The sequence below is a fragment of the Mauremys reevesii genome, linkage group 1 (genome assembly GCF_016161935.1).
Source record: "Mauremys reevesii isolate NIE-2019 linkage group 1, ASM1616193v1, whole genome shotgun sequence".
NCBI classification, from domain to species: Eukaryota; Metazoa; Chordata; order Testudines; family Geoemydidae; genus Mauremys; species Mauremys reevesii.
Genome location: NC_052623.1, coordinates 208,200,191 through 208,213,239, shown reverse-complemented (window position 1 = coordinate 208,213,239; position 13,049 = coordinate 208,200,191). Strand labels below are relative to the sequence as shown.

General features: G+C 46.5%; 1 protein-coding gene across 2 annotated transcripts in view; it reads left to right on the top strand.

Annotated features, from left to right (window-relative positions):
* The first annotated feature begins 1,413 nt into the window (after positions 1-1,413).
* Positions 1,414-13,049, top strand: part of IGSF11 (immunoglobulin superfamily member 11) — a 146,948-nt gene continuing 135,312 nt past the window's right edge. The window contains exon 1 of one of the 2 annotated variants that reach the window (XM_039501593.1): positions 1,414-1,494. In XM_039501593.1, coding sequence (XP_039357527.1) covers positions 1,425-1,494 — 70 coding nt within the window. In that variant the 5' untranslated portion in view covers positions 1,414-1,424. Of the gene's footprint in view, positions 1,495-5,276; positions 5,295-13,049 lie in introns of those variants that run through there. The other variant, XM_039501627.1, reaches the window with a different exon arrangement.

Here is a 13,049-nt window from a genome sequence, read left to right as displayed (position 1 = left end):
AGAGGTCCCGGACACCTGTGTCTCCCATTGACTTGACTTGGAATTGTTTGTGCACAATACCTCGGAAAATTAGGCCCATGGCATTGATGCCACTTGAAGTTGGGTAGTGCAGAGACTACTGGTCCAGACAAATCCAGTGTAGCCTACCCAACCCACTAATACAGAGATGCAATAAGTCCCACAATGCAGTCTTCCTTCCAGAACTGCAAACTCTAAGAGGGAAATAACATAGGAGCTAGCTAAGAGTGTCATCGCCGCAAGCCACAGCCTCTGCTCAGGTCGGGCTGGCACATCACAAGCTGGGTCCTGTTGTTCCCAGGAGGCCACATGCCTGCTGGGATTAAAAATTTGAGTATTGCAAGCAGGGACAGGGTAGGGCTGGTTTGTGAGGGGCTGCATCTTAGCTTGGACCAAAATGGAGCATCACATGTTGGAATGCCTCCTCTCTATGTACTAAAACAAGATGTGGGCATGTGCATTCTGATTGTATGGGCATGATGCTCCACCTTGAACTGAGCCAGGCAGGGAAATGACTTTGATGAAGAGGGAGCATCACCTGCAGGGAGGGACCTCTGCTGGGCACTGGGCTGGCAACAAGGCATGGCACAGCTGGACTGGTTGGCTCTGCAGTGCCCGGATTTCAGTGGCACGTTGCTGGCTAAGTCACTGGAGGGTGCTGTCTGCAGGGGCCACCCTATCTTAGACCAGCCTGAGGTGGTGCAGCCGGAGCAGGGCTGAAACCTGCTCGGTTTCGGGCAGCCGCAGAGCGGCCTTTGGGGCTTCTGGCAAGCGCACGGTCGAAGTTTGGGCAGCCCGTGTTTTCGAGCTAGGGGGAAGCAGCCCTTGGCTTTCCAGGAGCCAGCTGTGCTGGGTGGCGGGATGAGGGGGGCGAGAGCAGCGTGCGGGTCCAAAGCGAGCCCGCCTCTCGGGGGAAGGGAGGGGAGCGGGGAATGCGCCCTGCAGTTTTATTCCGCTTTTGGTGCGTGCGGCTCTCCAGCTTCTGGGGCAACAGCTCGGGGCCCCGGCCGAGCCGCAGCAGAGTCCCCGGGGGTGTGAGGCAGGCGCGGGCGGAGCGGAGCCCGGGGCACCGGGCTGGGGCAGGCGGTGCCCGGGCTGCTGCAGCTCGGCAGGGCCGCCAGGCTGCGCTCTCGGGCCGGTTCGGAGCCTGCCGGCGTCCCCGGGCTGCCGGGGCTCCGGAGCGCCAGAGCCTCCCGGGGAGCGGGCGGTGCAAGCGGGCGGTCCCGGGACAGCGGCTGCCGCGGGAGGAGCCGGAGCGGCGGCTGCAGCGGGAGCAGCCCAGGCTGGGAGCGCCGGGCTGCGGAGCGCACCTGGGGCTGGACCTGGGGGCTGGCAGCCGGGCGCGGAGCCGCCGCTGCCCGGGGAGGGGGCGCGAGATGCCGGCTGAGCCCCTCTCCCTGCCCGGCATGACTGCGAGGGGCTCCGGCGGCTGGGGGCTGTGGGTCGGCCCCCTGGCTGCGCTCCTGTCTCTGCGAGGTGAGTGCCGCCCTGGGCGGGGGAGGGGGGGCACCGGCCCGCCGACTTCGCTCCACCCGGGCAGGACTTGAACTCGCAACTTTCTCGGTGCCCGGGCCGGGCGAGGGGGAAGCGATCGCCCACTAGGCGCTTGGTGCTGGGGGCGGGAGGGTGGCATCGCCGAGCACGGCTGGGCACCCAGGCGCTGTCCGCTTCCCCACTGCAGGGGTGAGCTAAGCAAGTTGGCTCCAAGTCCCAAAGAGGGGCTGATCCGCCGCCCTCCCGCCAGGCTTCCCGAGTCCCGCACTATTCCGCCATGGGGACTCCAGGGCAAAGGGATGCTCCTTGCCAGCGGGAGGGAGCCGTTCTGATTTGTGCCCAGTAAACTGCCCAGCCTTGGCTTAGTTATAGGATTGGGAAGTGTGCGATTGCTCCTGTCGTCGTTTTTAACGCAGATGGGTCTGATGGAGTTGTTATATTGCAGCCAGGCATGGAGAGGAGTGTGGCCCATTTCCCCTCTCTCTGCTGTGTTCCCAGGAGCGTTTTCTGTTGAGCTCTTGAACTTGCTTTAAAGTAACTGTATTTCACGTCATGCTCAATGGCCTGGCCCCAGCCTAGTTCAAAGATTGCTTAAAGCTTCAGGATGAAGATCATGATTTACAACTTTGCTCCTCAGGCATAAGGCAACTTTCTAGCAGTAGAGTAAAGCTTGTCTGTGAGGGAGAAAGAGCTTGCTCAGGGGGTTGGTCCAAGACTGTGGCAGGAACTCCCACACGAGACTAAGGATCATCACAAACCTCACCAGTACCTTCAGCTGCAGGTGCATTTCTCCACCCTCTAACATAAACACAGAGCAGCACGTACAGTTAACAAGCCAGCCCCAACCCATACCCCTACCAAACCGAAACGCTACCTACCCTGCATTCACAGTCTCCCCTAGAGTAGGGGGTGAGAGAGCTCAAACTGCACACAAGATGTCACATCACTTAATGTGCCACTGGAAAGTGCTCAGATACTAAGGTGATGGGAGCAATATAAGAGTCTGTCTAGAATAGATTTTCACACTCATCCCTTGATCAGTTAGTTATGCCTCTTTTCAGCAGCAGGCAGACTGGGGAGCCTGAATTGTCTCTCATATGCAATGGTCCTTTCCCTCTCCATAGTTTAAGACTTGTTAAGGTATAGTTCCTCTAAGATACTGGGTACAGTTTTCAAACGTGCTGAAGTGACTTAGATCCCAAAGTCCAATTTTCAGAAGTGAGTTAGGAGCCTAAATTAGGTTGTTTTGAACATTTTTTCCTGTCAGCTTAAAAAAGAGAGTTTGTTTACAATATATTTCCTTACCCATTTTACTAACAACATTTTAGATTAAATAGGACAGGGATAGTCAATAGGCCGACTTCAGGACAAATCTGGACCACCAGATGCACTTGAACGGACTCTGAAATCTTTTTATTTACTTATTATCATTATTTTTGTATTTTCTCTGGAGTCTGGAAATTGACTATACTTTGATGAAGGAATTTGGACCTTGACAAAAATAATTGATTACCCCTGAAATAGGAAGTACTATTCTTGCTGTTTGTTTACTTTTTGAATTTTTCTTGGCTTGGATAATGATGAAAGTGAAAACAACTTCACTGATTAGTTTCTCAATGCTGCAGTGTTTGGGCTACAAACAAAACAACGGTATGATTGTTTAAACAGAACCTTTCCCCCTTCACCCCCAAATTACCGGGTCAGGGGGATAGTGAAAACATTTCTATTGATGTGAGATTTTTGTATAAGTTTATTACAAACTTCAATTTTGGGGACAAATTTGAGTTGCACGTCACTATCTCTTTACATGGTAAAGGATCTAACCAATATTTATTCTGGGGCTTTCATTTTGTTGTACAATGTTGATAGATACTACTTGGCAGATAACAAATTTACCTTTAAATAAAAGATTTTATTTACAGTACAGTAATTATTTTCCTGCACCTTCCTCTTTAATTTTTAAAGATGCATCAATGATCCTCCATTCTCTCAAGTTGGTGGTTTATTTTTGCCTTCAAAAGATTCTTTGAAATGGGTAGTAGTTGTAAGCAACAGTGCTGTAGTAACCTGCATGTTACAGAGAAGAAAGAGGTACATCCTTTTTTTTTTTTTTTGGTCCTTTTATAGAAGAATAATCTGTTGAATGTGTAAGTGTCAGGCATATGGCATTACTTACGTTGAATTAAACCCCAATGATTACCATGGTTGTTTTTAATCCAAATAATGTTTGAAGGAGACCCACAAGTGGGTCTCATTTTGGGGTACAACATTTAGATAGGAAGTGTGGTCTTTCTTTCCGATATGTATTTGGTTTGATGGGCGGGGGGTGAGAAGGCAGGGAGATTGGACCACATTCAAAGCACTGTTGCCAACTTTCACACGGTAAATTGGCACCCCGATTTTCACAATAAGCCAAAAATCAAGCAAATCCCATTTCAAAACAAGGTCCAAACAAGGCAATCCCTAAGAACCCCAACACTCTATGTGACTAGATCCCCCTGGCGTGCCATCTGGGACTGTGGTGGGCCTGCTGTGCACCCCTGACTCTCTCCTCCGCCTTATCCCTGTTTGCTGGGAGCCAATAAAAAAAAGGAAGCAACAAGCTACAAGCCAAACAAGCTACAAGCCAAAAACTAGCCAACAAGCAACTCATAAGCCAATTAAGCCAAAACCAAGCCCAATTTCTGTACTTTTTTTCACAGGTTTGGCATGTCTGATTCCAGGTGATATTTAGACTGAGGGTGGAACCTCCAGGGGTCTCCTTGCACCCAGTCACTTTATATCTATGACATGGTATGGGCAAACATTTTAGGGAATTGCCTGATGAGAACCTGGTGTCATAGCCCCTTTAATCGATGTTGTCTTGTTGTTTCGTGGAGCAGCAGTGATTCTGTTTCATAGGAGCAGGGGTGAAAGTAACTTACAGGACTTACCGGTACTGCCGGAGTCCTGAGCGTGGCCTCATCCGGAATAGGCATGGCCTCTCAAGATTTAAAGGCCCTGGGGCACAGCTGTGGCTGGGAGCCCCAGGGCCTTTAAATCAACCCGGGGCTCCCAGCTGAAGAGGTGGCTGGGAGCCCCCGGGGCTCCGGCCGCCGCGGAGCTCCGGGCCCTTTAAATCCCCCCCACAGCTCCGCCTGCTGGAGCCTCGGGCCGGATTTAAAGGGCTCTGGGCTGCCTGCAACCGTGGGAGCTCTGAGCCCTTTAAATCCCCGCTGCGGAAGCCGGCGTGGCGTACTGTCTCTTGCTGGTACGCCATACCGTACCGTACCAGCTTACTTTCACCTCTGCATAGGAGCTAGTGTGCAGCTTTGTTTAGGCTTATAATACCCATACTGCACGCTCCTCAGGGCAGGGACAATGTCTTTAGTTTCCCTGTAAAACATTAAGGGGGATTTATACAAATGTTAATGGACATTCAGCCCCCCTAGTGGAATATATGGAAAGTAGGGAGGGAATTCTGTTTAAAGCTTATACAAAACTTATGCTTGCAAAGCAATCCCGCTATGTTGCCAGTAATAGCTTATTGCAAATTTTCAAATGTGTTAGAAATCACACATTGGGAACAGCTAAACTGAAGATTCATTTTTAACGAAATGAGGTTTCTACCATGTGATGTCGTCGCAACAGGTGAACGTGTTAACTGTGCACATGCAGTGGGGCCTCTTGAGACCGAAGGACTGACAGCACCGCATAGACTCTGCCAGAGTCCCAGCAACTGCTCTGCAGCTTCTCACACAGTTCTACACAAGGACGGCTCCAGGCACCAGCGCAGCAAGCAGGTGCTTGGGGGGGCCAAGAGGAAGGGGTGGCACGTCGGGCTCTTTGGTGGTAATTCGGTGGCAGGTCCCTCAGTCCCTCTTGGAGGGAAGGACCTGCCGCCAAATTGCCACCAAAGAATGAAGCGCCGCCAATCGTGGCTTGTTGTTGTTGTTTTTTTTTGCCACTTGGGGCGGCAAAATCGCTGGAACCGGCCCTGGTTCTGCATCATTCATCTTGATCTGCAGCACCTTGTGCTCTTTTAGTCCAGTCTTGGACTCCTTTTACGCAGCTCTAGTAGTGCACTTCAGCCCTGCCATATAGCACCTGCTTCTATTGCAGGCCTGCTCCCTCTTACTCCCAGCTCTGCTACAGCTCCTGAGTTGTGGTCAGAGGACAGTGCCCCTTGCTTGTCCATCCTTGCGTATCATCTGAACAGACTGCTGTTTGTGTTAAACTGCATGGCTTCCTGATTGTGTAGATACATCATTTTACTTGTGACCTGACCTGTTCTCTAGAGGTAAACTTCTCCAATGGGCTTCCTCCCCTCTTTTGGAAAATGGGCATAAATGACTTTTCATCTCTTTTCTTTCAGTACTCTTCAAACAGTTTTTCATTTATAGGATGTCATTGTGGGATCTCAAAGCACCTCAAGACCAAATATATTTAGCTTTTCTGTAACAGTTTGAATATTCCAAGTGTTGCATAAACAGCTTAAGAAACTTGCAAATTATTTCTCCTCTCCCTCCTGAGACGTGAGTGAGTAGCAGTATGCCAATATTACAGATGGCAATATTGAGGCCCAAAGGGGTTTAAGGTCTTGCTCAAGGTCAGTGGCAGAGCCATGAACAGAGACAAATAGTGCTGGCTCCTTGGTCCAAGTTCTATCCACTAGAGAATATTAAATGCATGTGGCGGGATAAGCAATATTTCTAATGGTATTCTTAACTACTAAATTGTGGTGCCTCATCTATATTTAGCAGGATGCTACTATCATTGTGCTTTTTAAAAAAAAGTAAAGTGCTTTTAACACGACATATTTCAAGGAGAAATGCAGACACTGAGACTCTATTCTTTGTAGTTTTCTTCTTGTTGAGCAATAATTCTGCTTTCCTTTTATAACAGTCCAGAGTGAAATTTAACTTCTGGATGTTAACAGACAGAGGTGTAATGAAGAAAATTCCCTTCTTGCAAATCCTAGTTAGTATTAACATGGCAATTTACAAATATTATGCAATGAGTACTCCCAACACTTTTGTTTGATAAGGGAGGGTACAATCATTATACCCTTGTGACATTGCAGTATATATGGTTTTATAAAAATATGCCAATGAGTGAATATAATGTATCTGGAATATGCTTTATGCAAAAGGTCTCTTGTAAGGTATCATTACAAAGCTTATAATCTGAGTGTGATCATCCTATTTGTATAAATGTACCACTTTTGTATCTGAAACTAGAAATATGAAATATAACTCTGAGGGCCTATTGTAATTATGCAGTGTGGGCCATTAATGGTGGTTTGGAATTTTGATAACTCCCATTAACCAGGACAATTGACTGCAGATGGTTGTGTTTTACCTGTAAGTCTTCCTGTATACGTGTGTGCTGGCAAGTGGGCAATGAAGTCTTGCAGTGACATGTAATCATGTCACCTGAACTGGAATCCATTTTTAACCTGGTGTCTTTCCATTGAGAAGGAGGGGGTGGAAATCCAGAGAGGGACAAAGGATTCCTGCCTTATGCAAAAGATAGATAAATGGGTGGAACAGAACAAGGGAGAGGAGCCATCATGAAGAATCCCCTAGCTACCACCTGAGCTGGAGCAAGAGCTGTACCAGGGGAAAGAATTGTGCCCAGGCCTGGAAGGTGTCCAGTCTCACTTAAAAACATACTGGAGCATCTCTAAGGGTGAGATTATCTGTATTCAGTTTGATTAGACATAGATTTGCGTGTTTTATTTTATTTTGCTTGGTGACTTACTTTGTTCTGTCTCTTACTACTTGGAACCACTTGGAAAACAACCTATTTTATGTACAAATGCTACTGCATTTTTGAGAACTGTAAGATTTCAAAATGGTCTTTATACACATCTGTGATAAATAAAGGGGAGGAGGCAGCTCCCTTTTATGGACACTCAGCCAGCCAGTTGCTATAAAATCCCTCTTAGTAGCTGTTCTCTAATTGCTCTACCTGTAAAGGGTTAAAAAGTGTCACTGCTATGCATAGGTAAAAGGAAGTGAGTGGGCACCTGGCCAAAAGAGCCAATGGGAAGGCTAGAACTTTTTAAAATTGAAAAAAGACTCCCCTTTTGTCAGTCTGTTGTTATTCTCCCAGGGAGAGGCAGACAGGGCAGCAGCTATGCTGTAAGAAGCTTGGGCCAGGTATGAAAAAATCATCAGTATCATACCTAGAAACTACTCATTAAAAACCCCAGATATGTAAGTAGATCAGGAAATGTCTAGGAAGACGTGGATGGGAACCTGGGAGGCAGTGACCATGAGATGGTCGAGTTCAGGATGCTGACACAAGGAAGAAAGGAGAGCAGCAGAATACGGACTCTGGACTTCAGAAAAGCAGAATCATAGAATATCAGGGTTGGGAGGGACCTCAGGAGGTTATCTAGTCCAACCCCTGCTCAAAGCAGGACAAATCCCCAGACAAGTTTTTTTTAACCCCAGTTCCCTAAATGGCCCCCTCAAGGATTGAACTCACAACCCTGGGTTTAGTAGGCCAGTGCTCAAAATTTGACTCTCTCAGGGAACTGATGGGCAGGATCCCCTGGGAGAATAACATGAGGGGGAAAGGAGTCCAGGAGAGCTGGCTGTATTTTAAAGAATCCTTATTGTGGTTGCAGGAACAAACCATCCCAATATGTAGAAAGAATAGTAAATATGGCAGGCGACCTGCTTAGCTTAACAGTGAAATCCTTGCTGATTTTAAACACAAAAAAGAAGCTTACAAGAAGTGGAAGATTGGACAAATGACCAGGGAGGGGTATAAAAATATTGTTCAGGCATGCAGGTGTGAAATCAGGAAGGCCAAATCACACTTGGAGTTGCAGCTAGCAAGGTATGTTAAGAGTAACAAGAAGGGTTTCTTCAGGTATATTAGCAACAAGAAGAAAGTCAAGGAAAATGTGCTGAATGAGGGAGGCAACCTAGTGACAGAGGATGTGCAAAAAACTAACGTACTCAGTGCATTTTTAGCCTCTGTCTTCACGAACAAGGGCAGCTCCCACACTGCTGCACTGGGCAGCACAGTATGGGGAGGAGGTGAGCAACCCTCAGTGGTGAAAGAACAGGTTAAGGACTATTTAGAAAAGGTGGATGAGCACAAGTCCACGGGGCTGGATGCAATGCATCCAAGGGTGCTGTGGGAGTTGGCTGATGTGATTGCAGAGCCATTGGCCATTATCTTTGAAAACTCATGGCGATCAGGGGAGATCCCAGATGACTGGAAAAAGGCTAATATAGTGCCCATCTTTAAAAAGGGAAGAAGGAGGATCTGGGGAACTACAGACTAGTCAGCCTCACCTCAGTCCTTGGAAAAATCATGGAGCAGGTCCTCAAGGAATCAATTCTGAAGCACTTAGAGGAGAGGAAAGTGATCAGGAACAGTCAGCATGGATTCACCAAGGGCAAGTCATGCCTGACTAACCTAATTGCCTTCTATGATGAGATAAATGGCTCTTTGGATGAGGGGAAAGCAGTGAATGTATTATTCCTTGACTTTAGCAAAGCTTTTGATTGTCTCCCACAGTATTCTTGCCAGCAAGTTAAAGAAGCATGGATTGGATGAATGGATTATAAGGTGGATAGAAATCTGGCTAGATGGTCGGGCTCAACGGGTAGTGATCAACGGCTCCATGTCTAGTTGGCAGCTGGTATCAAGCAGAGTGCCCCAAGGGTCGGTTCTGGGGCCAGTTTTGTTCAATATCTTCATTAATGATCTGGAGGATGGCGTGGACTGCACCCTCGGCAAATTTGCAGATGACACTAAATTAGGAGGAGTGGTAGATACACTGGAGGGTAGGGATAGGATACAGAGAGACCTAGACAAATTAGAGGATTGGGCCAAAAGAAATCTGATGAAGTTTAACAAGGACAAGTGCAGAATCCTGCCCTTAGGACAGAAGAATCCCATGCACTGCTACAGAGTAGGGACTGAATGGCTAGGCAGCAGTTCTGCAGAAAAGGACCTAGGGGTTACAGTGGATGAGAAGCTGGATATGAGTCAACAGTGCACCCTTGTTGCCAAGAAGGCTAACTGCATTTTGGGCTGTATCAGTAGGGGCATTGCCAGCAGGTTGAGGGACGTGATCGTTCTCCTCTATTCGACATTAGTGAGGATTCATCTGGAGTAGTGTGTCCAGTTTTGGGCCCCACACCACAAGAAGGATGTGGAAAAATTGGAAAGAGTCCAGCGGAGGGCAACAAAAATCGTTAGAGGGCTGGAGCACATGACTTATGAGGAGAGGCTGAGGGAACTGGGATTGTTTAGTCTGCAGAAGAGAAGAATGAGGGGGGATTTGATAGCTGCTTTCAACTACCTGAAAGGGGGCTCCAAAGAGGATGGATCTAGACTGTTCTCAGTGGTACCAGATGACAGAATAAGGAGTATTGACCTCAAGTTGCAGTGGGGGAGGTTTAGGTTGGATATTAGGAAAAACTTTTTCACTAGGAGGGTGGTGAAGCTCTGGAATGGGTTACTTAGGGAAGTGGTGGAATCTCCTTCCTTAGAGGTTTTTAAGGTCAGGCTTGACAAAGCCCTGGCTGGGATGATTTAGTTGGGGATTGGTCCTGCTTTGAGCAGGGGGTTGGACTAGATGACCTCCCGAGGTCCCTTTCAACCCTAATATTCTATGATTCTATGAAATCCTACTTTCTGTATTTAATAAAATCACTTTTTACTTATTAATTGACCCAGAGTATGTATTAATACCTGGGGGAGCAAACAGCAATGCATCTCTCTCTATCAGTGTTATAGAGGACGAACAATTTATGAGTTTACCCTGCATAAGCTTTATACAGGGTAAAATGCATTTATTTGGGTTTAGACCCCATTGGGAGTTGGACATCTGAGTGTTAAAGACAGGAATGCTTCTGTGAGCTGCTTTCAGGTAAACCTGCAGCTTTGGGGCAAGTAATTCAGACCCTGGGTCTTTGTTGGAGCAGACGGGGGTGCCTGGCTCAGCAAGACAGGGTGCTGGAGTCCTGAGCTGGCAAGGAAAGCAGGAGCAGAGGTAGTCTTGGCACATAGGGTGGCAGCTCCCAAGGGGGGTTCTGTGATCCAACCCATCACAACCCATTTTAACAGATGGGGAAACCGATGCACAGAGCAGAGAAGTGACTTGCTGAGCATCACATAGGGCCTCCTCCCAGCTCTGCTTCTTAGAACTCAGTAGTACCTGATTCCCAGTTAAGTGTTAATAAAGTAGTAATAATATAATAATACCCTGCTCTTCATCAGTGGATCTCAAAGCACTTTACAAAGAGGGTCAGTATCATTATCCCCATTTTACAGATGGGGAAACTGTGGCAGAGAGGGGTGAAGTGATTGTCTGAGGTCACCCAGCAGGCCAGTGGCAGAACTGGACATAGGCCCAAGGTCTCCTGAGTATCTGTTCAGTGTTGTATCCACTGGGCCATACTGCCTTCAGACCACTTCTCCCTTGTGGAAGTTTCATGCTCCTAAAGACCATGGTAAGAATTTACCATTATTAGTTATGTACAGTGAACTGATGTCTCTACATAACAATTTATCTTCTTCCTTTTGGTGATCACTGTTATGTCCATTCCGACTCCACAGTTTACTAAAGTTATTTCTTTTGATTTTTTTTGAAGGAAGGTGCAGTTTAAAAATACCCCAAGAAATCTGCCTTCCCCTCATGACTGGTGATATTTGGAAGCAGTTATCTTGCTTTATTTAAAGTATTGATTGGTCCAGCATTCCTCATCCTCCTTCCCTTCCTCTATTCAGATTCAGGCATGCAAACACTTCTCACACACATGCCATGTTGCGTGTCCTTCATTATTCATATCTACGTAGAGCCCAGCTCCTCACAAAACGAGTGGATGGTGTAGCCTGAAGTGTCTTAATTTTGCATTTAACCCCCCCCCCTCTCCGTTTTTCACCTTCTGGAACAGTTGGAAGAGAATCAGAACAGAACTAGTAGATTTGACACAGCCATTTATTACTCATGTACATGCAGAGTCATACCTCCTTGCTGCACACACAAACTCATTTGCATGCTGATAAATCAAAGTGCACTTTTGCTCTGAAAAATGACTATTTAAAAATGTCCCCTCCTGACTGTCTATCTGAGCCTTGTGTGTATCAGAGGAGTCAGATCACTCACTGAAGGATACAAAGTAGTATCATGTTGTTGCTTTTTTGTCAGTCTTCTTGAGACAATAATGACGAGAGTGAGTTGGATTCTACATCTTCTTTTGCACCATCAACGGAAAGTTGATGTCTATATTCTGGTCAGTTACATCCATGCACTGGTTTTCTTCAAAACACAAGAGCTAGAAGTGTAACTTTAAAGAGATGAAAGTGTGCATTTGGAGGCACAATTCTGCAGCAGTGAGCGTAAGAACTGCCATACAGGATCAGAGCAGTGGTCCACAAGGTCCTGTCTCTGACAGTGGTCAATACCAGACGCTTCAAGGGAAGGTGCAAGAAACTTCACAGTGGGCAATTTAGTTAATAATGTTCATTAAGTCAAGAGGTTCCCTGGTGTTGTCTTATTGCTGAGGGCAGCCCAGTCACTGGTCTGTGAATGTAAACAACACTCCAGGTGTAGCTCCTAAAATCTTCTTCTGACTTGTCAAGGCCACATCATTTTCCTTCAATCCTCTGTTAGTTTAAGAAGTGCTCCCGAGTCAAGCAGGCAATCCACATTTTGAAGTTCTCATGTCTCAAAAGAAAGTAAATTATATATTCCTTTTAACAGCAGAAAGGGACCAAGGAGTCCAAAATCCATTCTTCCCTCAGGGAAGCCCTTTCCATCCAGAAAACAACACGCACAAAGGCCTGTCTTGGTTAAAAGCAAGATTCAGTTACAGCAACTGAAAACAAACTTGTAGACTATTCAATTATCTTGACTGTTGCAGTGAAATACCTTCCCCTCACTCAGACACCACTCCCACATCAGAGGGCTGGCGTGCCGTATCAGAATGGCACATAGGAGATTTCTTCCTGACCCCCATTAGTTAGAGGTTAACTTATTAGGCACTCAAGCAGGAAGATTTATTGTGTGTGTGTGTGTGTAATATTCTACCTAACATAACTGTTGTTCTCATTATCCTTATAAATGTGTAATCCATTGTGAATCGTGCTAAGCTCTTGGCCTTAGTGATAACTTGTGGTAATAAGTTCCAGAGGTTCATTATGTGCTGTGCAAAAAAAAAAAAAAATTAATAATAATGAAGTGTTTCATTGAACAGCCCCTTGTCCTTCTGTTATGAGAGTAAATAGAAGCACCCCACAGTTTTTGTTCTCTGTACCCCTCAGTATCTTCTCTATCTCTAGCCTATCCTTTTCTTCTGTATCTCTCCTCTGAGTTGAATCGTCCCAACCTTAAGTCATAAGGAAGTTTCTCCTGACCTATAAACGTTTTTGTTGCCCATTTTTGAAACTCTTCAGTTTCCGCTATATTTTTTAGATAAAGCATCCAGAAGTAAATACAGTATTCTCATTGAGGGTATGCGATCAATTTTCATAATAGAATATACTGAAAATAGAAATGCCATCTCATTATTTAGACATCCTAA